This window comes from Mobula birostris, chromosome 2 (genome assembly GCF_030028105.1).
Source record: "Mobula birostris isolate sMobBir1 chromosome 2, sMobBir1.hap1, whole genome shotgun sequence".
Lineage (NCBI taxonomy): Eukaryota > Metazoa > Chordata > Chondrichthyes > Myliobatiformes > Myliobatidae > Mobula > Mobula birostris.
The window spans coordinates 142,577,045-142,601,520 of record NC_092371.1 but is presented as its reverse complement, the minus strand read 5'-3'; the positions used below and the strand labels follow the sequence as shown (position 1 = coordinate 142,601,520).

Here is a 24,476-nt window from a genome sequence, read left to right as displayed (position 1 = left end):
CTCATGACTTACTGCAATGTCTATTACAACAGCAGTTATAATTAACCTAAATATTCTTAAACAAGTGGTCCCTTAGTAGATTTCTTTTCTCAGAGCAGGACCTTACACCAATTAGGCAAAGGTTATAGAATTTAAATATTCCAATTGTCCACACATTTGAGTATAATTTGACACAGTGCTATCACAATATTAAATGCACTGATTTGCAGTGAGCACTACAACCCACACTTGCCAACAAATGATCTAGCAAAATTTTAATAGAGAAAAATATTGGACTGGCAATTTAATGTTTCTGGTGCAGGTACTTTCGGTGGGACATAGGCAGAGGTTGGGGTGGGGTTGCTTTATTGATTTATGGGGAATGTCACAGCACCAGTCAGAGATGAAATTACTGAAGGATCATCCAGTGAGACTTTATGGATGGAACAAAAATAAGTGAATGATTCAGATTGCTGGAATTTTACTATGGACACTCAAATAGTCAATGGGAATTGGTAGAATAAATACGCAGGGGGATTGTGGAGAATTGTGAGAACAATACAGTTGCTTCAAATGGAAGAGAAGCTTGGGTTGGCTGCTTGCTTGTAGGGCTATTCGCCGAGCCTGGAGATTAGGTCACAAATGTTTTGTCTCCAGTTAAGGTGACATCACTGTGTAACTAAGTGTTGTTTCTGCCAAATACTTGTGTTTATATAGGTCTAACTCAGTGTTCTGATTGGTTGGCTGTCGCATTGGCCGCTAGTCTCCGCTGGGCCCTGTCCACCAGAATAGCTGAGTGATCTCCACTGGCACGTATTCCTGGTTATCAGTTGTGAGCATTGGTCCCACGGGACACCTGAGGAACCAACACTCTCAATGGTGAACAATCCTATAAACAGACTTGTATTGTAGACTGTTACAGAAGGTGGATTTCAACTTTTCTAGTATTGACTAGGATTGTCTTACTGTTAAATTCTATTCCATTTAAGCCTTTATCAAAGGTATTCAGAAAAGTTTCCTTGAGCAATATATAGAAGGCCCTACTAGGGAGAGGGCAAAGCTCAACCTACTCTTGGGTAATATTGCAGGGTGGAGAGTTAAATGACAGTGGGGGAGTTTGGGACCAGTGACTATAGTTCTATTAGTTTTAAACTAGTTAGGTAAAGGAACACAACTGGTCCACAGGCTCACATTCTAAATTGGGAAAGGTGAATTTTGACAGTATGAGATAGGAGCTTGCGAGGTTTGACCGGAATAGGTTGTTTGTGAACAATCGGACCATATTGAGTGAGAGGCTTTTAAAAATGAGAAGTGAGAACAAGGTCTGCATGTTCCTGTTATGAGTGAAAGGCAAAGCTCAAAAGAGAAGGCAAAAAGGAGACAGGAGATAGCCTTGGCAGAGAAGATAGAGGAGAATCCCAAGTATTTTTATGTATTCTGAGCAGGAAAGTATATCCAGAGAGAATAGGGCCCCTGGAGCTGCAGGAGATGGACAAGGTCCTTAACAAAAATTCTTCCCTTGCTTTTATTGTGGAGAAAGACCTGAAGACCAGAACTAGGAAAAGTAAATGGGGTGGACCTGGGGAGGTGCTGCATGCCTTAAAAGCTATGGAATTTGTTGAATCCCCATACTCTGACCATGTGTTTCCAAGAACACTGTGAAAGGCCAAAGTAAAGTAAGAAACTGAGGGAGTTTTGGCTGAAATATTTGCATCGTGAGATACCGGTAAACTGGAGGGTATCAAATGCTGTATCTTTATTTAAGGATAGCAAAGAAAAATCTGGGAACCATAGACCAGTAAATCTACCATCTTTGATAGGGACACTATTGGACAAGATTTTAAGGAATAAGATATGCATGATTCTGGCAAGACAGGTTGATTAGGGGCAGTCAGCGTGGCTTTGTGCATGGGAGATCATGTCTCATGAACTTGAGTTTCTTTGATGATGTGACCAAAAAGAGAGCAGAGTGGTAGAAATGGTTCATATGGACTTCAATAAGGCCTTTGATAAGAATCTATATGGTAGGTTGCTCTTGGTTAGATCTGACTAACTGGATACAATATTGTCTTGACATTAGAAAGCGAAGGTTGAGGACAGAAAGTTGTTTCTCATACTGGAGGCCAGGGACCAGTGGTGTGCCTTACTGTTTAGTGTTAGGCCCATTTTTGTTTGCCATTTATGTTGATGGTTTGGATAAGGATCTATAAGTCATAGTTAATAATCTAGCAAATAACACTAAAAATACGTAGTATAATGGAGAATGAAGATGATAATTTAAAAAAATTTACAGGGGTAATCTTGATCAGTTGAGTAAGTGAGCCAAAGAATGGCAAATAGAGGTTGATTTGGATAACGACAAGGTATTGCATTTTAGAAAGTCAAATTCAGGCAGAGCTTTCACAGGGCCCTGGGGAGTGCTGCAGAACAGGGGGACTTTAGAGTTCAGATACATAGTCTCCTGAAAGTGAAGTCATAGGTAGACAGGATAGTAAAGAAGAATTTAGCAAGGTTGGCTTTCAAAAGTCAGAGAACCGAGTATAAAAGTTGGGAAGTCATGGTGTAGTTTAGGATGCTGGTGAGACCGTACTTGGAGTATTGTGTTCAATTTTAGTCTCCCTACTATAGCAAAGTTATTATTAATCTTGAAAAAGGTTCAGAAAAAGTTTATAAGATGCCAGGATTTGAGGGACTGAATTACAGGGAGAGGCTTGGACTTTATTCCTTGAGGTGCAGAAGACAGAGAGGTGATTTTATAGAACTGCATTAAATCATGAGGAACATAGATAGGGGAATATGGTCAGACTTTTTCCCAGGTCAGGAAAACAAGAACTAGATGACAGAGGCTTAAGCTGATTAGGAAAAGATTTAACAGAAACTTAGTTTTTAATAAATACAAAGGACAATATGTATGTGGAATGAGCTGCCAGAAAAAAATGGTTGAACCAAGTACAGTAACACATTTTAAAAGACAGGTGGACAGGTACATGGATTGGAAAGATCTAGAAGGTTATTGACCATACACTGAGAAATGGTACTAACTTGGATGGAACACTTTGGTTGGCATAGACCAGTTGGGCCTGTTTCCAAGCAGTATGATTCTATAAACGCTATATTAAAAAATTTTGCATTTGGGGAAATGAAAGTAGCTTCTATCTATATTGCATCAATAACAAAGAACAAAAACCTTTTACAACTGAATCAAAATTAAAATCAGGAAATATTTAAATTTGCAACATTAGACTATGATTCTATACAAAGCAGCAAGGATGTGGTGGTGGTGGTGGCGGCTGTCAAGATTTTGCAACAAGGGCAGCAGAATTTATATGGGTTGGAGTTGACGCAGGACAGAGAATGTGAAGCCACCTGAGAGTGCTTTGGAATAGATGAACAGAAAAAAAAAACTGCACACGTTGAATATCCAAAATTTAACAACACAGAAGATATTGGAAGATGCCAGAGAACTGAGTACTTGCCATATTTTCAGTTTTATCAGAAAAATTTAATTTGGAAATACAAAAGTTGAGGAGGAACAAGCTATAACAGAAATTTCTTTAGATGGGAGTTCTGACTTTAAGTGTGAACAAAGCTGCAAACTCTGTCCTGGAGACTGCACACAGTTCAGTGGTCTTTTTAAGCCACCCCATAATTTCAACATTAAATGCAATAGGCCATAATCAATAAAAGGACATGATAACCTGCCATGCCCAAGCTATGATATAACAAATGTGAGAAAGTTCTGAAAAGTTGCTTTAATCAGTATGTAGAGGTCCCAACTCGAGACAGCGTGATACTGGATCTCCTCTTAGGGAATGTGACAGAAGTATGTGTAGAGGAATACTTTGGATCTAGTGGCCCTAATTCCTTTAGTTCCAAAATAATTATGGAGAAGGACAGGACTGTCCTAGGGTTAAGATTCAAAATTGGGTAAAGACCTGGATCTGGCAGGTGTCGATTGGGTTGATTTTCAGCAAAGAGAAGTTTGTTGTGGCCCTTGTGGCTAAAGGGATCAGGGGGTATAGGGGGAAGGCTGGTACAGGGTTCTGAGTTGGATGATCAGCCATGATCATACTGAATGGCGGTGCAGGCTCGAACGGCCAAATGGCCTACTCCTGCACCTATTTTCTATGTTTTCTATGTTAAGTAGGTAACCTTCACAAGTGAAATATTGAAAGTACAGAATTAGTATGTCCCTGTGAGACCAAAATGAAAGGCTAACAGATTTAGGGAACCTTGATTATTGAGGGATTTTGAGGTCCTGGTAAAGGTTAAGAAGGAAGTCCATATTAGGTATAGGCATTTAGAATCAAATGAGATACTTGTGACATAAACAGAAAAATGCAACAGAACATTTAGAAGAGAATTCAGGGAGGCTAAAAGAGAACATGATGTTGCTCTGGCTTACAAGGTGAAAGAGAATCCCAAGGGCTTATATACAGTAGCACTATTAAGAACAAAAGTTTAGCAAGGGACAAAATTTGTCCTCTTGAAAATCTGTGTGGTCATCTACACATGAAGCCAAAAGGGATGGGATGGTGGAAGATCTTAAAAGAAATTTTGGAACCTGTATTTACTTAGGAGTCAGATACAGAGGCAGAAGAGTAGTGAAGTCATGCCCAGTATCCGGATTACAGAAGAGAAGGTACTTGCTGTCCTGAGGCAAATTAGGGGTGCATAAATCCCGAGGACCTGACTAGGTGTCTCCTCATACCTTGTGGAAAGCTAAAACAGAATTGCAGGGACCCTAGCAGAGATATTTAAAGTACCCATAGACAATGGTGAAGTGCTGGAGGGCTGGAGGATTTCTAGTGTTGTTCAGTTGTTTAAGAAAGACCGTAAGGACAAACTGGGAAATTTACAGGCAGGTGAGCCTGACATCAATCATGGGTAAATTAATGGAAGTTATTCTAAGGGACCAGATATATATGTAAGTATATGGACAGACGGGGCCGGATGGGGGATATTCAACATGGCTTTGTGCATGGCAGGTCATGGCTAACCAATCTTAGACATCTTTGAGAAAGTTACCAGAATGGAAAAGTGTGGACAACATGGATGTTAACAAGGCCTTTGATAAAGTCCCGCATGGGAGGCTGGTTCAGAATGTTAAGTCGCTAGCATTCAGGATGATATAGTCAACTGGCTTTGACACTGGTTTAGTGGAAGAAGCCAGATGGTTATCACTCTGACTGGAGGCCTCTTACTAGTGGTGTGTCACAGGGATTGGTGCGAGATCCATTGTTGTTTGTCATCTATATTAATCATTTAGATAATAATGTGATAAACTGAATCAACAAATTTATGGTTGCCACCAAGAATGGGGACGTAGTGGACAGCGATGAAGCTTGCAAAGTGATCCAGACCAAGGGAAAAAGGCTGAAAAATGATAGATAGAATTTAATGCAGACAAGTGTGACCTATTGCACTTTGGGTGGGAAAACTAGGGCAAGACTTACACAGTGAATAGTATGGCATTGAGATGTGCAGAAGAACAATGATCTGGAATACAGATCCATGATATTTGAAGGTGACACCACAGATGGATAGGGTCATAAAGGCACACTGGCCTTCATAAATCAGGGCAATGAATACAGAAGTTACGGTGAAGTTGTACAAGACGTTGGTGAGGCCAAATTTGGAATATTGTGTACAGTTCTGTCATCTATCCACAGGACAGGTACCACTAAGCTTAAAAAGAGTGCAGAGAAAATTTACAAGAATGCTACCAGGACTTGAGGGAAAGGTTGAAAAGATTAGGATTTTATTCACTGGTCAGCAGGAGAATGAGGGAGATTATAGAGGTATATACAACTCTTGAGAGGTATAAATAGGGTGAATGCTTACATTTTTCCCCTCAGAACAGGTGAGACTGGAACAACACGTCATAGGTTTAGAGACAAAGGTGACATGTTTAAGGGGAAGCTGAGTGGGAACTTTTTCACTCAGAGGAATGGTGTGTGTGGAATAAGCTGCATGTGGAAGTGCTTATATGAGAGTACAACTATAACATTTTAGAAACAGAAAACTACAGCACAATATAGGCCCTTCGGCCCACAAAGCTGTGCCGAACATGTCCTTACCTTAGAACTACCTAGGCCCTATCATTTCCGCCTCCACCACTGCCGCCAGCAGCCCATTCCACGCACTCACCACTCTCTACGTAAAAAAACTTACTGACATCTCCTCTGTACCTACTTCCAAGCACCTTAAAACTATGCCCTCTCATGCTAGCCATTTCAGCCTGGGGAAAAGCCTCTGACTATCCACACGATCAATGCTTCTCATTACCTTGTACACCTCTATCAGATCACCTCTCACCCTCCGTCACTCCAAGGAGAAAAGGCTGAGTCCACTCATAAGGCCTGATCCCCAATCCAGGCAACATCCTTTTAAATCTCGCAAGACGATCCAGGTATTCCCTAACCGGAAACCTTGGATGAATTATGAAGCCAAGTCCCTTTTGAAGGCTAGAGCTGTGGCTATTAGGTCCGGGGATACCAGTCGCTACCCGGAATCCAGGCGTGAACTCCGGAAAGCCATTAATGGCGCCAAGAGGCAATATCGAGCCAAGTTGGAAGCCCAGGCTAACCAGAGGGATGCCGGTAGACAATGGCAGGGTCTAAATGAGATAACTGGGTGCAAAGAAAAGGCTGAGAATATCACTAATTGTGGCGCTTCTCTTCCTGACGAACTTGCATGTTCTACGCAAGATTAGTCCCGCTCCATCCGGATGAACGATGGTGGCATCGAGATTCATCGTCACCGAGGAGGACATTAGAAGGGCCTTCCTGAAGATAAATCCAAGGAAGGCGACAGGCCCAGATGGCATCCCGGGATGGGTTCTCCGGGCCTGTGCAAGCGAGCTAGCTGGAGTGTTTGCTGACATCTTCAACTGCTCCTTGCTTCAGTCTAAGATCCCCTCGTGTTTTAAGAAGGCAACAATAATCCCGATGCTGAAGAAGAGCAAGGTGGCATGCCTGAATGACTATCGACCTATGGCTCTGACATCAATTGCTATGAAGTGCTTCGAGAGATTGGATATGGCACACATCAACCACAGCCTACCGGTCAGCCTTGACGCTTTGCAATTTGCCAACCGGAGCAACATGTCAATGGCAGACGCCATCTCTTTGGCCCTACATTCCTCCTTAGAACACCTGGAGAATAAAGACGCATATGTAAGGCTCCTTTTCATTGACTACAGCTCTGCCTTTAATACCATCATTCCAAATAAACTGATTCCTAAGCTCCAGAACCTGGGCCTTAGCACTCAGATCTGCGGCTGGATCTTCAACTTCCTCACAGACAGGACCCAGGCTGTAAAAATAGGGGACAAGCTCTCCTCTACAATCACTCTGAGCACCGGTGCCCCACAAGGCTGTGTACTCAGCCCCCTGCTGTACTCACGGTACACCTATGATTGTGTAGCCAAATTTCCATCAAACTCAATATATAAGTTTGTTGATGACACCACAATTGTAGGCCATATCTCGGGTAATGATGAGTTTGAGTACAGAGAGGAAATTAAGAACCTGGTGGCATGGTGCGAAGACAATAACCTATCCTTCAACGTCAGCAAGACAAAGGAATTGGTTGTTGACTTCAGAAGGAGTAGTGGACCGCATGACACCATTTACATCGGTAGTGCGCAAGTGGAACAGGTCAAAAGCTTTAAGTTTCTTGGGGTCAATATCACAAATCACCTGATTTGGTCCAACCAAGCAGAGTCCACTGCCAAGAAGGCCCATCAGCGTCTTTACTTCCTGAGAAAGCTAAAGAGATTTGGCCTGTCCCCTAAAACCCTCACTAATTTTTATAGATGCACCATAGAAAACATTCTTTTAGGGTGCATCACAACCTGGTATGGAAGTTGTCCTGTCCAAGACCAGAAGGAGCTGCAGAAGATCATGAACACGGCGCAGCACATCACACAAACCAACCTTCCGTCCTTGGACTCACTTTACACCGCACGCTGTCGGTGCAGAACTGCCAGGATAATCAAGGACACAACCCACCCAGCCAACACACTTTTCGTCCCTCTTCCCTCTGGGAGAAGGCTCAGGAGCTTGAAGGCTCTTACAGCCAGATTTGGGAACAGCGTCTTTCCAACTGTGATAAGACTGCTGAACGGATCCTGACCCGGATCTGGGCCGTACCCTCCAAATATCCGGACCTGCATCTCAGTTTTTTTGCACTACCTTACTTTCCCTTTTCTATTTTCTATTTATGACTTATAATTTAAACTTATAATACTTACTATCGATTTGTACTCCAGGGAGCACGAAGCGCAGAATCAAATATCGCTGTGATGATTGTACGCTCTAGTATCAATTGTTTGGTATAAAGTAAGTATAAAGTAAATCTCCTCTGCACCCTTTCTATGGTTTCTACGTCCTTCCTGTAGTGAGGCGACCAGAATTGAACACAGTACTCCAAGTGGGGTCTGACCAGGGTCCTGTATAGCTGCAACATTACCTCTCGGGTCTTAAACTCCAACCCACAAATGATGAAGGCCAATGCACCAGATGCCTTCTTAACCACAGAATCAACCTGCGTAGCAGCTTTAAGTGTCTTATGGATTCGGACCCCAAGATCCCCTTGATTCTCCACACTGCCAAGAGTCTTGCCATTAATGCTATATTCTGCCATCATATTTGACCTACCAAAATGAACCACCTCACACTTATCTGGGTTGAACTCCATCTGCCACTTCTTAGCCCAGTTTTGCATCCTATCAATGCCCCGTTGTAACCTCTGACAGCCTTCCACACTATACACAACACACCCAACCTTTGTGTCATCAGCAAATTTACTAACCCATCCCTCCACTTCCTCATCCAGGTCATTTATAAAAATCACCAAGAGTAGGGGTCCTAGAACAGATCCCTGAGGCACACCACTGGTCACCGACCTCCATGCAGAATATGACCCGTCTACAACCACTCTTTGCCTTCGATGGGCAAGCCAGTTCTGGATCCACAAAGCAATGTCCCCTTGGATCCCATGCCTCCTTACTTTCTCAATAAGCCTTGCATGGGGTACCTTATCAAATGCCTTGCTGAAATCCATATACACTACATAGACCCCTCTACTTTCATCAATGTGTTTAGTCACATCCTCAAAAAATTCAATCAGGCTCGTAAGGCACGACCTGCCTTTGACAAAGCCATGCTGACTATTCCTAATCATATTATGCCTCTCCAATTCTTCATAAATCCTGCCTCTCAGGGTCTTCTCCATCAACTTACCAACCACTGAAGCAAGACTCACTGGTCTATAATTTCCTGGGCTATCTCTACTCCCCTTCTTGAATAAGGGAACAACATCCGCAACCCTCCAATCCTCCGGAACCTCTCCCGTCCTCATTGATGATGCAAGATCATCACCAGAGGCTCAGCAATCTCCTCCCTCGCTTCCCACAGTAGCCTGGGGTACATCCCATCCAGTCCCAGTGACTTATCCAACTTGATGCTTTCCAAAAGCCCCAGCACATCTTCTACCTTAATATCCACATGCTCAAGCTTTTCAGTCCACTACAAGCGCTAAGATCCTTTTTCGTAGTGAATAGTGAAGCAACGTATTCATTAAGTACCTCTGCCATCTCCTCCGGTTCCATACACACTTTTCCACTGTCACACTTGATTGGTCCTATTCTATTTTAAGAGAAGTTTGGATGAGAGGTATGGAGAGCCATGGTTAAGATGCCAATGGTTGGGACTCGGCAGAAGACCAGGCTGGCATGAGCCAAAGAGCCTGTTTCTGTGCTGTAGTGCTCTATGACTCTAACTCTAAATACTAGTGCCTAAATAAATTTAAATTGATAATAAGTAGCCAATTACTTTCACCATAAAGAAAGAAAATAACAAGAGCTAATTAATGCAACAGTATTTGAAACCATCAGCTCTGGGACACAAGTTCTTCGGTTTATTCAATATTGCAGTTCTACACTGCAGTTCATCAATTTCCTTGATATTCAACTACCATGATAGAGGATTTTCAAACCCAATACATGTTGTGTATTATGAAGTTTTTAGTATTCAATAATAGTTAAAAGCTTTAAAAACAAATTATACATTTTCTTCAGAGAATATTACTAGCTCTGGTTAGAAGATAATTGGGGTGACTGGAACAATTTGATTCAAATAACCAAAACATTTCCTAGAAATTGAATATTTGTTTAAAACACATACACCAAAATCTTACTTTTTGGCTAGTGTTTTTCTCTCATCAGGTGTGTAATCCAGAGAACCAATAGCTCCTTCTCCTTTTGTTGGCATGAAACCAATGATAGCCAATAATGCAGTCCGTACTAGGAAAAAATACACGTTTAAAGCAGTTACTTCATTATAATTAATGTAAATCATTTTCTTTTTTTATTCTAAGTCTGTATCATAAAACATATGGCTACAAGTTAAACAATTTAGAGATTGACAGGTCTATTAAGATACAGACACACTCAAGTTTGGATTGGCACATTTCCTGCAGCCAATCATTCGAGAACTCGAAGGGAGAAACACCCCGTGCTGCAAGACTGAAACAGAAAAAATTGGATAAACCAAAAAAAAAATCACATGTAATTTGGTGCATAAAGCTTCAATTATATAGCACCAGTATTAACCATATTAGTGGCTTATGGTACAAAAGCTTTGGAAGTAATCCATTACATGCAGAACCTGGATTTTTAGGTGATACTCACTACTCCAGGATGGTTGCCAGGTTTCCGGATGATGTCCAGAAATGCTCAGACAAATCTTCTTTCCTACTTCAAACCTTCCATTAGGCTAAAACAAAAAAAATATCTGGTCAAGTTGCAGTAGCAAATAATTAATAATCCATGATGGCTGTTAGTGAAACTTCTGATCATTTCCTGTTGGTCTTAACATTTCTAAATTAAAATATCAAAATAATTGATTGCATTTAGAAATGTAACTAATTCAACTGTTCATTCCAATTTTCCAGAAACTTAGTCAACTACTGTACATCTTTGATAAGGGGAAAAACAATTTTCGCACTTTTAGCTTAGATTAGGAACCAGTTTTGTGATTAGTTCATGCTCTGATATTGCCAGAAAAAAAACCACAGAAGAGCTAGAAAAGATAGATTTCTTTGATTTTTAAATGATAGGGCAAAAAGACAAAAAAAACAAATCGCAAGTGTGTTACTGAGCACGAGTGTTGATTAACTGTTGCTGAGCTGCCAATAAACCTTCAGCATTAAATGTAAAACAGTGTTTTATAAACAGCAGCATAGGGGTCTACAACATTACATGGCTTACAATTACAGGCTAAACCATGGCACATAATACAAATGAATGCCTGCTAACTAAATTCAATATCAGCTCTCTGTGACAAACCAGATCATGAATCATACTGATCTTAGAATACACACCATATTGTATACTAGTAGTTCAACATCTTCCGATGAAAACAATTCTTCACTACTTAGCAACTAGACAACTCAACAATTTTTGCAAGTGGAAAAAATTCCACTGTACCCTCCCAAAATAGTTACGTTTTGATTTAAAAACAATTGGCTTAGTTCAGTTGGCACCTCAACATCCATATCAGTGGTACAGGGAACCAAGTCTAATGTAGACAACTATGCATACAGTAGAGTTCAACGTTGCCTCATAGTTTCAATGTTTCTATAAGGTGGCATATTTTGGATGAAAAGTTAATGAAAGTCAATGTCTAAATGAATGCAAAGGATACAACATGGTGGAAAGGGAGTCTGTGAAATGTACCAACCAACATCAATCTTACAACCAGCTAAAATCAAAACTGCCATGTCTGATGAAACCAGGCAAGGGTTTAAGCATTCAACTGCTTTTAATACAGTACATTGATGGGACATAAATAACATTTTAAGAAACGTAAAATAACCTTACTGTTAAAAGAATAATGCTGGGTGGTTTCATGGGATATTCAGGTGGAAGCACAATTCGGCCATGGTATACACCACCATCAAAGTCAGAATCTGGAGGACCTCTGACAGTGAAATGCCATTCAAATAGATTATCCTAAAAATGAAGAACAAAACAATGCGATTACAAATGGCAACATGAGCATGTTTTTATTCATATTAAGTCATAAGAAGCTACAGGAAAGTCACAAAAGGTACAATATGTTTGCTATAAGTACGCAAGTGTTCATCCCCATGGGAAGATAAGCAGCATTCACTTGAATTTATACAAAGTCATTATGCTGCACTTTTTAAATACACCAAATTCTTCACAGAGCTATTTGCTCCAAAAGATATAAGCTTCCAACTCTCTAGCCCCTAGATATTCATTGTCCCTCCCCAGCCCCTGGATTAGCCAGAGTGACCCTATATCTGGACTAATTTCACTTACCCAGTATCCAAAATCCAGTTTATCACCAAAGACCAGAGCCAAAGCCAGAGGCCAGTAATTAGTAAAATCTTTGGCTGCTTATTCCTCTTTTTAACTAGACAAGAACGGAGGCCGGTGATGCCCCCGTGGGAGTACTTTGTTTTTTTCCAGTGTGCTCCCAGGCACAATGTACTCTTAATGATGTGCAATTGCGAGCTAAGATCACCAGTCACTGGAAGAATCCACTATATCTATGGCTTGAAATTTGTTCTCTGTAGTATAAGACAGCTTCTGATTGCAGCTCGTGGTTCACTTTACAAGCCTGTCAGCAGAGACTTCCACTAATTTAACGGTATTTCCAGTATGATGTACCCAAGCTGAGTATTTGAATTAATTTTGTATTCCATAACAGCTCTAAAATCTCAGCCTATACACTCACTTTTAATGAATTCCACTGTAATACACTGTTCAATCATATTTTAAAAAAACAAATTGCATGTTGTTAGTGAAATTACAAATCATAACACACTGAACTACAGATAAAGTGATCTTGTTGAACAATTGCCTCATGGAACCACAGGAACAAAAAAAGTATAGGTAAGCTGCTACTGGACGCTTTTCTTTAAGCCACTAGGTACTCAGTTCTATGGGGTCCTTAATAAAAACAACAAAAATCCATCACTTATGATCCAACTATTTAAAAAGAAACTTCCAAGAAAGACAATGCCTGTAATTCAGTCATTCGTTACAATTTACTCAAACCAATCAATCTAAATTTTAAAATAGTTTTAAAATAACAATATTAAAATTCAGGTGCACTTTCAAAAATGTAGAAAAAGGATAGACACTTAAAAGCCTGCTCTCTTAGGCAGCACCCAGAAAATGAAAAGCTTTATATATTGGACAGTGTAGGAATGGTATGTTAGGAAAAGAGTACCATTTCTCCATACCATGAGCAAAAACATACTTCAGATAATTCTTTTGAGTTTTAAAAGTCTCACCTCCAAAGGCTGAGCATGGTACTGCTCTGTGGGGTCTTTTAGTTCTTGTGCTTCTTTCATTAAACGCTTGACAGCTTTAAAATTAAAAAAAAAGATCACTCAACATCAAATACAAAACCTCTATAATGGTGTAAACAAGCAACTGAGAGTTTTAGATCACTGAACATCATATTTTGAAGACTATTTTGCATTATTTTAAAAATGCTAAATCTGGAGCAAAGGGATATGTTTATAACTTAATCACTTTATTCAAATGTAGAAATCAATTAAAGCAATTAAAATCAACACACACAAAATGCTGAAAGAACTCAACAGGTCAGGCAGCATTCATGGAAACGAACAAGCGGTCAATGTTTCAGGACGAGACCCTTCTTCAGGCCCAAACCCTTGTCGTAGGGTTTGGTGGCTTGTGTGGCTCAATGACCCAGAGGGCTATGTTGGATGGAGTCAGGGCCTTGTGCTTTGACTCTTGGTAGGGTCATCCATGCCAAACAGGTCAAAGGGTAGAGGTCAGACTGAGAGTGGTCCACCGGTCCTCCAGGTTCGAGGTTTCAGCTCAGAGGAAACAACCCTGACTGGTCAAAAAAAAGTTACAGAAACAGTAATGAAGAATCCTTTGTGTCCACAATGTATTTGCAAGACTGACAATAGTGAAAACTGAGGGGTAGCTACCAGCACAATGAAAGAAGCCCTGAACACCACCAAGACCAAAATTGTTTTTTTGGAATGTACGAACCATGTATAACACTGGCAAGCTAGCACAAATAAATGCAGAAATGCATCTGTTACAACCTACATATACTGGGCGTCAGCAAAAGCAGATGGACAGGGTACGGCAGAATAAAGGCAGCAACTGTTGAAACAGTTTTATACTCAGGAAGGAAAGATGGTCAGCATCATGATGGTATAGCTGTCATTTTGAAGAGGGGCATTGAGAAGCGCTTGCTGGAGTAGAAACCAATCAACAGTAGGCTGATCAGAGTCAGGCTGAAAGGGAAGCAAATGAACATGACTGTGATCCAGTGCTATGCTCCAACATTGTGACACTGAAGAAAAGGACATCTTCTACAAACAGCTGCAATCAGAGATAGACCTGTGTCATGACATGATCCAAATGCCAAAGTTGGAAATAACAACTCACACTTTACTGGGGTCATAGGCACATATGGATGTGGAACGATGGATAACAATACTTGACAAAGTGGTCCTGCAATTTACAACGGGTCCACCAGTGTAGAGGAGGCCCCAATGGCAGCATCAAGCATAATAGGCGACCCTAGTGGATTCACAGGTGAAGTGTTGCCTCACCTAAAGGACTGTTTGGGGCCCTGAATGGAGTTGAGGAAGGAGGTAAATAGGCAGGCATCGCACTTTGGCCGCTTACAGGATGGAGATTAATGGGAAGGGACAAATGGACAAAGGAATCACGGAGGGAGCAATTCCTGTGGAAATCAGGGGAAGGTAAAGATGTGTTTGGTGGTAGGATCCCTTTGGAGAAGGTGGAATAATGTGTTGGATGCAGAGGCTTATGACATGGTAGATAAGAACATGAGGAACTCTATCACTGTTAAGACGGTGGGAAGATGGGTTGAGGGAGGATGTCCAGGAAATTGAGGAGCTGCGAGAGAGGGCAGCATCAATGGTAGAGGAAACCCCATTCTTTGAAGAAGCAGGATATCTCCGATGTCCTGGAAAGGAAAACCTCATCCTGTAAACAGAAGTGGTGGAGACAAAGGAACTGAGAAAAGGGTATAGCACTTTGTTACATGAGACAGAGTGGGAAGAAGTATAGTCGAGATAACCATGGGAATTGGTAGGTTTATAAAATATGTCAGTGGACTGCTTGGCTCCAGATATGGAGACAGAGATTGAGAAAGGGGATGGAGATGTCAAAAATGGACCAAGTGAATTTAAGGGCGGGGTAGAAGTTGGAGCCAAAGTTGATGAAATTGACGAGCTCAGCATGAAGCACCACCAATATAGTTGTCAATGTAATGCAGGAAGAGCTGGGGAGCACTGCGGGAAAGGCTTAGAACATAAGACTGTTCTATGTAGCCAACGAGAAGGCAGGCATAGTGGGGGCCCATGGCTACCCCTCAAGTCTGGAGAAAGTGGGAGGAGCTGAAGGAAAAATTGTTGAGGGCAAGGACCAGTTCTGCCAGAAGGAGGAGGGTGGTAGTGGAGGGGAAATTGGTTCTTTTATTGAGAAAGAAGCGAGGAGCTTTAAGGCCTTCTTTTTGGAGGATAGAAGTATATAGGGACAGGACATCCATGGAGAAAATGAGGCAGTCAGGGCCAGGAAATTGAAACTTAGTGAGGAGATAGCATGAGAAGTGTTGCGGATGAAGGTGGAAGGGAATTGAAACCAGGGGGATATAATAGAGTCGAGATATGAGGACACGAGCAGGCAGGCACAATGAGCCTACCCAAATAGTTAGGTTTGTAGCAAGTAAAATGATAGGATTACAAGGGACTATCTGAATAGCACATTGCCATTTGCAACGTGAGTTCAAATCCAACAAGAGCAGCTCGAGTTAACCAGCCTTATTAACAAAGGCAAAATTATACCATCTCCCACAATGGCATTGATGTGGATAAAATGATGCCCTGCAAATATTTTCAAAGAACTAGAAATCTCCTTCATTGCTTGCCTGGCCTGTAACTATCAGCTGAAACCTCTGGTCATGTATGTTTTGTTGTTCCTTTCCGTGGCTTGTGGCCCATCGGGTGAAACTCAGCCGTTTCTTTAGTATTTTTGTCTTTTTTTTTTATATAAGGCCGAGTTGCTAGCTGAATGTTCAACCCAGCACGGACAGAAAGTGTGTAAGGAGCCGGCTGGATTCCAACCCTGGACCACGTGGCTCAAAGTCCAGTGAGGATGCCACTACGCCACCGGCCTATGTATGTTTTACCTCCAGATCATCCTGGTGTCTTCCCATCTAACCACTTCTTGAGCTCATCAAAAGTTCTGCAGCCTGCACCTTACCTCACACAAGGTCCCAGCATACATCTAAGCTGACTGAGTCAGAAAACATTTGTTTTAAATTTATTGTCTTTTTTAATTCTAACTACAACTCCCTTCATTCCCAAGAGCTATCTGTACTGTTCTACTTCTGATATTCTGCTTATTCTCAAATTTTATTTCATCTCATAATGGTGACAGAAACCTCTCCAGCGCTTTCGTTCCGGATAATCTTTACAGTATTCCTTTAACTAAACCTTCAGTCACATTTTTTAAAAAGTCCTTTTGTGGCTTGGCATCATAACTACTTTGATAACTCCTGTGAAGCACCTTAAACTGCCTTGCTAGATTAAAGGAATGCAAGCTGTTGCTGTGGCAGTTTCTACTGCTGATATCAATCAACAATGTTTCTTTGTTACATAATGTAGTATATTTACAATGCTTCCAGCTCACCCATCAGATAGTTGTTCAGCCTGCCCAACTTCAGATCCCATAAATGGACAGTTTAGGCCACGACCTGTAGCCACCATGTATGTCAAGTTCTCAAACAGACAAATCTTAAAAAAAACTTCAACTCAAGCAACTATGTGATACAGTGATAGCAAAACAACAGGGAGAAGATTTATTTAGAAATTTTGACCCAGGAGGTGGCTGCATTCATTAGATTAAGTTGTGCTTTACATTTGGTTAATGAACACAGGTACAGGTCGCCCCCGCCATCCGAAGGTAGAGAGTTCCTATGAAACGGTTCCTAAGCCGAAACGTCGTAAAGCAAAGAAGCAATTACCATTTATATGGGAAAATCTTGTGAGTGTTCGCAGAAATAACCTACCAAATCATGTCAAATAACACATAAAACCTAAAATAACAGTAACATATAGTAAAAGCAGGAATGATATGATAAATACACAACCTATATAAAGTAGAAATACTTTTCCACAATTATTACTGCCCTGTTCTCCGTAGCAAAAATCTCACGCAAGCGCCATCGGCAGAAAATCTCACTCAAGTGCCGTTGGCAGAAAATCTCACGCAAGCGCCGTTGGCAGAAAATCTCACGCAAGCGCCGTTGGCAGAAACACGGTGCAAGCGCTCTCCAGTAAACTTTAAGCTATGAAGCTGCCAAATCATACCAAGTAACACATAAAAACACAGCCGATATAGAAACATAGAAAATAGGTGCAGGAGTAGGCCATTCGGCCCTTCGAGCCTGCACCGCCATTTATTATGATCATGGCTGATCATCCAACTCAGAACACTGCCCCAGCCTTCCCTCCATACCCCCTGACCCTCGTAGCCACAAGGGCCATATCTAACTCTCTCTTAAATATAGCCAATGAACTGGCCTCAACTGTTTCCTGTGGCAGAGAATTCCACAGATTCACCAGTCTCTGTGTGAAGAAGTTTTTCCTAATCTCAGTCCTAAAAGGCTTCCCCTCTATCCTCAAACTGTGACCCCTCGTTCTGGACTTCCCCAACATCGGGAACAATCTTCCTGCATCTAGCCTGTCCAATCCCTTTAGGATCTTATACGTTTCAATCAGATCCCCCCTCAATCTTCTAAATTCCAACGAGTACAAGCCCAGTTCATCCATTCTTTCTTCATATGAAAGTCCTGCCATCCCAGGAATCAATCTGGTGAACCTTCTCTGTACTCCCTCTATGGCAAGGATGTCTTTCCTCAGATTAGCGGACCAAAACTGCACACAATACCCCAGGTGCGGTCTCACCAAGGCCTTGTACAACTGCAGTAGTACCTCCCTGCTCCTGTACTCAAATCCTCTCGCTATAAATGCCAGCATACCATTCGCCTTTTTCACCGCCTGCTGTACCTGCATGCCCACTTTCAATGACTGGTGTATAATGACACCCAGGTCACGTTGCACCTCCCCTTTTCCTAATCGGCCACCATTCAGATAATAATCTGTTTTTCTATTTTTGCCACCAAAGTGGGTAACTTCACATTTATCCACATTAAATTGCATCTGCCATGAATTTGCCCACTCACCCAACCTATCCAAGTCACCCTGCATCCTCTTAGCATCCTCCTCACAGCTAACACTGCCACCCAGCTTCGTGTCATCCGCAAACTTGGAGATGCTGCATTTAATTCCCTCATCCAAGTCATTAATATATATTGTAAACAACTGGGGTCCCAGCACTGAGCCTTGCGGTACCCCACTAGTCACCGCCTGCCATTCTGAAAAGGTCCCGTTTATTCCCACTCTTTGCTTCCTGTCTGCTAACCAATTCTCCACCCACACCAATACCTTACCCCCAATACCGTGTGCTTTAAGTTTGCACACTAATCTCCTGTGTGGGACCTTGTCAAAAGCCTTCTGAAAATCCAAATATACCACATCCACTGGTTCTCCCCTATCCACTCTACTAGTTACATCCTCAAAAAATTCTATGAGATTCGTCAGACATGATTTTCCTTTCACAAATCCATGCTGACTTTGTCCGATCATTTCAACGCTTTCCAAATGTGCTGTTATCACATCCTTGATAACTGACTCCAGCAGTTTCCCCACCACCGACGTTAGGCTAACCGGTCTATAATTCCCCGGTTTCTCTCTCCCTCCTTTTTTAAAAAGTGGAGTTACATTAGCCACCCTCCAATCCTCAGGAACTAGTCCAGAATCTAACGAGTTTTGAAAAATTATCACTAATGCATCCACTATTTCTTGGGCTACTTCCTTAAGCACCCTGGGATGCAGACCATCTGGCCCTGGGGATTTATCTGCCTTCAATCCCTTCAATTTACCTAACACCACTTCCCTACTAACATGTATTTCGCTCAGTTCCTCCATCTCACTGGACCCTGTGTCCCCTACTATTTCTGGAAGATTATTTATGTCCTCCTTAGTGAAGACAGAACCAAAGTAATTATTCAATTGGTCTGCCATGTCCTTGGTCCCCATAATCAACTCACCTGTTTCTGCCTGCAGGGGACCTACATTTGCCTTTACCAGTCTTTTCCTTTTTACATATCTATAAAAGCTTTTACAGTCCGTTTTTATGTTGCCTGCCAGTTTTCTCTCAATCTTTTTTCCCCTTCCTAATTAAGCCCTTTGTCCTCCTCTGCTGAACTTTGAATTTCTCCCAGTCCTCAGGTGAGCCACTTTCTCTGGCTAATTTATATGCTGCTTCTTTGGAATTGATACTATCCCTAATTTCTCTTGTCAGCCACGGGTGCACTACCTTCCTTGATTTATTCTTTTGCCAAACAGGGATGAACATTTGTTGCAGTTCATCCATGCAACCTTTAAATGCTTGCCATTGCATATCCACCGTCAATCCTTTAAGTGTCATTTGCCAGTCTATCTTAGCTAATTCAAGTCTCATACCTTCAAAGTTACCCCTCTTTAAGTTCAGAACCTTTGTTTCTGGATTAACTATGTCACTCTCCATCTTAATGAAGAATTCCACCATATTATGGTCACTCTTACCCAAGGGGCCTCTCACGACAAGATTGCTAATTAACCCTTCCTCATTGCTCAAAACCCAGTCTAGAATAGCCTGCTCTCTAGTCGGTTCCTCGACATGTTGGTTCAAAAAACCATCCCGCATACATTCCAAGAAATCCTCTTCCTCAGCACCTTTACCAATTTGGTTCATCCAATCTACATGTAGATGCGTCGTCTATGATCTGGGCCGACAATTACGTGTCGGGCGGCACCTAATCAATTAGCATGTTTATTTCGGCTTTTTTTTTTTAAAAAGATGTGCTGTGTGCCTCCCGGCTTCCGCTGCATTCTCTGCAAATCGGCACAGTACCTGTCCGCGGCCTGGGTGTTGGGGTGGTGGGACACTGGGGTGTCATCTCATCGTCCGTTTCCATTAGGGCAGGCAGGTCATCTTCTCCTATGACTGCCCACCTCAATGTTGAAGGTCGAGGTTTGTCGTCTGCTGTGCTTGATGTGGAAGGCTTGCTTGACTGCTGAGCCTCACGCATTTTTTTCTATCACACAGTTCTTTCTAAGGACTCAAACCATCTTGCAAATATCCCCTAAACCTACGCACCCTTTCAAAATTAAAGTTGTACTTTATCATTGCAGCGAAAATCTCACGTAGTTGCTTCACTTTCGCTACTGCATTCGGTTTCGATTGTTATCCTTTCCTCTTCCAATTGCATCAGCTCTTCATCTATCAGTTCTTGGTCATGGGATGCCAAAACCTCTTCAACATCATGTTCGTCAGCTTCCACAAGCCAAATTCACTTAGTCCTTACTTCGTTCACCACTTTTGAAACACTTAATTATGTCTAGTTTTACGTTAAGTGTAACACTTTTCCGATACCATAGAACTCATCTTGCAAACGGCTGCTCACAGACATGTGTTTAAGCAATGCCGGCGAGAATGTCGGTCTGAACCCGGGGGAGAGCGGCTGCTTGGGGCGTGCGCTGCCTTTTATCAGTCGCTGATTTTTTTCGTGCGCTGAATTTTTTATCGCGCGCTGATTTTTTTTTTGTAACAGTGAAAACACCTTCTGAAAGCGAAGACAGAGTACTAATGTAGGTCTTTCGTAACAGTGAGGTTTCGTAAAGCGAACGTTCGAAAAACAGGGGAAACCTGTACCAGTCATAGAAGTACAGGAATCTCAAAGGTGGAGGAGCTTCAGCACATGCAGTGACAAAGGAATTTGCTGCGTGAATGGATGAAAGACTTTAATAATGATAGAGAAACTGATTACAGTGTTGAATAGTAAAGGTGAAAAACTAGAAAACAAAAGGAATATGTGAGTTTTACATCCCATACTTGCTAGAACAGACTGAAATCCATGATAACCGAAAAGTGCATGATACAAATCACAAACTGGCCAATGACACATTTTTGAGAAACTTACTGAAGGAAGCTTTAGAAGGTCACCTCTTCCAGCAAGTGGCATGGGAAGGGACTTTCCATTATGTCAGCCACCTGTTGTATTGCTTTCAGCACTGTTGCCCACCAGTACTGGGGGAAATAGTAACACCAGACAGAATGGAACAGCTTTCTCAAGGGCAATTAAGCATGGTCATTAAATAGTAGTGTTCCTGGCACTAGTTAAATACCTGAAATTAATTTTAACAATCCAGAATAGAATTTAGCTGTTTCTGCAAGCTTCCAAGTTTGAAGCAATTAACCACAACAAATGCACAATCACAACATCTAAAAACAGGCAAGGACAACATGAAGATAAAAACAACTTGCTGATAGAACTCAAGTGAGTCATGCCTCCATGACAAATACGTCTACACAACCTCTGCATACCCACCATATCAAATGGAACCATACACATTTTCATACAAACCCAGAGGCCTGGCTACAATAAATTAATGCAAGAAAAAAGAACAGGAAATAAATCATTCTGACAAAATAATATATATTAAGAACACATGGCAAAAAAGAAGTCTGAAATTTAAAAAAAAACACGAAATACTCAACAGGTCAGCAGCAACAGGAGGGAAAGTTAATATTTCAGATTGATATGACTCTTTATTGGATTTATGCAAGGTAAGAAAAGGAAACATTTAATGTTCCAAAGGCAAAAGTAGGGAACAAAGGACCTACATCCTATCACACATTCCAGGAAAAGATGGATGACAGTTTTATTGGCACAGCAGAATCTGTCCCTTAACACTGATTTGTCTAAAGGTTGTGTAAATAGAGGAAGAGAATTAAAAATTTCAGAGAGTAAGTAACATTATTGAAATAATAAAGTGTAGAACACAGCAGGTTGATGGAAATCAAAGAGAATGCTGCAAATGCCCTGTGAGTCAATCCAAATCTTTGGAGAGAGAATATTGAGTGAATCCAGGAAAACCTTATAAAAGAAATACAGTGTGGTTCACAGAGACAACTGGGTTGAGAATTGTCGTATTAGACATTTACATCAGTTTAAATATTTTAAAATCATAAACTATTAACTCCACATGTTCATTACATTTTCATTGTTACAAACCCACTGAAATAAAATATTTTAAAATTATCAATAAAATATGGCTGAAAAAAGACTTATTCAGCTTTGAATGTATGATTTGCAAAGTATGTGTGCAGTACCAATTTTCTATATTTGAAGTAGCTAAATGTTTTCTTGTATTATATTTTATGTACACCACAAAAATAGTGTTTTGCATACAGCATTAACTAAAGATCCATCAAATACATGCTACAACTAAAAGCTTAGAAACAAAATTTCACACCACACAAGTTTCCCTATCTTTTGATACAATTAACTTCAACTTTGTAAATGAATAAACAAATTACCAGTCATTTCATTTTTTTCTACATTAGTCATATTTCCAGCATAGTATAATTTAAAATGTACGATCTTCAACTAAATCCAAATTGGTTGGAGTCATAGACAGATACAAGAGGTATTGTTTGTAAAAGGCCCTTTTGCCCCATTGATTCATGCTGACCAAGGTGTCCCACTCAAGCATCCGCCAATAACCTAAACCCTAATAACCCATGTATCTGTCTTACTGTTTTTTAAATGTTGTTATGGTATCTGCCTCAACAACTTCCTTTAGCATCTAATTTCACATAGATTACACACTCTATGTAAAAGGGTGGCCTCTCAACTTCCTCCTAGTTCTGGATTCCCCACATGATTTTACACACCTCTATAAAAATTACCTCTCAATCTTTCTACACTCTAAGGAATAAAGTCTTAGCCTGTCCAACCTCTCCCTATAACTTAGCTCCTCAAGTCCTAGCATCATCCTTGTACATCTTCTCTGCACTCCTTCCAGTTTATTAACATCTTTTGCAGGTAAGCAAAGTTGAACACAGTACTCCAAGTGTAGCCTCATGCACCATAAGCTCCTCATTTTTACATTCAATGCCCTAGCTTATAAAGGCTGGCATGCACAGAGTCTTCTTCACCACCCCATCTACCCATGACAATACTCCCCAGGGCTGTATCATTCATTGTCACAGTCCTCTCTAGATTTGACACTCCAAAATACAACCCCTCACACATATCCAAATTAAACGCCATCTGCCATTCTCGGCTGACCAACAGCCCCTGTAATTTCTGATAACCTTCTTCATTACCCACTATACTACCTATTTTAGGTGTCATCTGCAAGCTTAGTAACCATGACTTGTATATTCTTATCCAAATCATTGACATAGATGGCAATGACCAATGAGCCACACACCAACCCCTGAGGCACACCACTAATCATGGGTCTCCATTCTTAGAAACAACCTTCTACCATCATGCTCTGCTGTGTATCCAATTAGCCAGCTCACCCAAGATCCCATGTGATCAGGACAGCCAATCATGTGGAATCTTCTCAAAGGCCTCTCTGAGGAGTTTTAACTAATACTATAAAATTAAAACAAAAATTCATATCTGCAATTTGTCATAGAATATTTTACCACATAATTTGTTTTAGCCTTAAGTACAATTTTCTTTTAACATACTTTATCTTCTATTACATTTTTTTATTAATTAGATAACATTAACTCTTGTGGATCCAGATCTGCTTTAAGCGAAACAGCAGAAAGTAGGTACTTAGGAAGTTGCAAAGTAAGGATCTAAACTGCAGTTCATCTCATCAGTGGAATACACAGACATTGCATTGTAAAACTGAGAAATCATTACCTACAACCACTATCAAAGAAATTTGAATGTTGACCAGTAGGAGTGCAGTAAACAGAAATCACAAACTGGTTGTTTAGAAATAAAGCAGTGCTGAGAAGCCACATGACTTGAGATTTACAAAGAAACACTTCCAACACATTTTGAGAGAAACATACTCCCAGATCTCCTACAGAAATTCCAGCAATTTTGCAAAGCTACTGGCCAGACATTTACATTTGCAAGTGTGGACACTTAGAACATTTAGGTAAAACTAAAAGTGCAACTTCCTCAAAGTTGATTGCTGGGAATTACCAAATGCCTTCTTTTGAGAGTGAATGGAGTACTTTTGTTGGCACAAACTTCCAGTTATCCTCAATAGCTATTGAATTTGCACCAGTTTAGATCTGGTACATGTTTATTCATCTTATCCATATGAAGAATGTGAAGGAGACAGGCATATTCAATTTACACTCAATGGCCACTTTATTGGGTACACCTGCTTGTTAATGCAAATACTCAATCAGCCAGTCATGTGGCAACAACTCAATGCATTCATAATGAAAAGGCTCAGTTGCTCAGAACAAACATCAGAAGGGGGAAGAAATATAATCTAAGTGACTTTCATCA

At 41.0% G+C, this 24,476-nt stretch overlaps 1 protein-coding gene across 1 annotated transcript in view; it reads right to left on the bottom strand.

Moving 5' to 3' along the window:
- The window catches only part of ube2j1 (ubiquitin-conjugating enzyme E2, J1), a 39,911-nt gene that overhangs the window by 9,524 nt on the left and 5,911 nt on the right, over positions 1-24,476 (bottom strand). Inside the window, exons 2-5 of the mRNA XM_072249937.1 lie at positions 13,312-13,385; positions 11,867-11,998; positions 10,676-10,760; positions 10,183-10,288 (exon numbers count right to left, since the gene is read on the bottom strand). Of these exons, the coding sequence (XP_072106038.1) occupies positions 10,183-10,288; positions 10,676-10,760; positions 11,867-11,998; positions 13,312-13,385 (397 nt within the window). The remainder of the gene's footprint in view (positions 1-10,182; positions 10,289-10,675; positions 10,761-11,866; positions 11,999-13,311; positions 13,386-24,476) is intronic.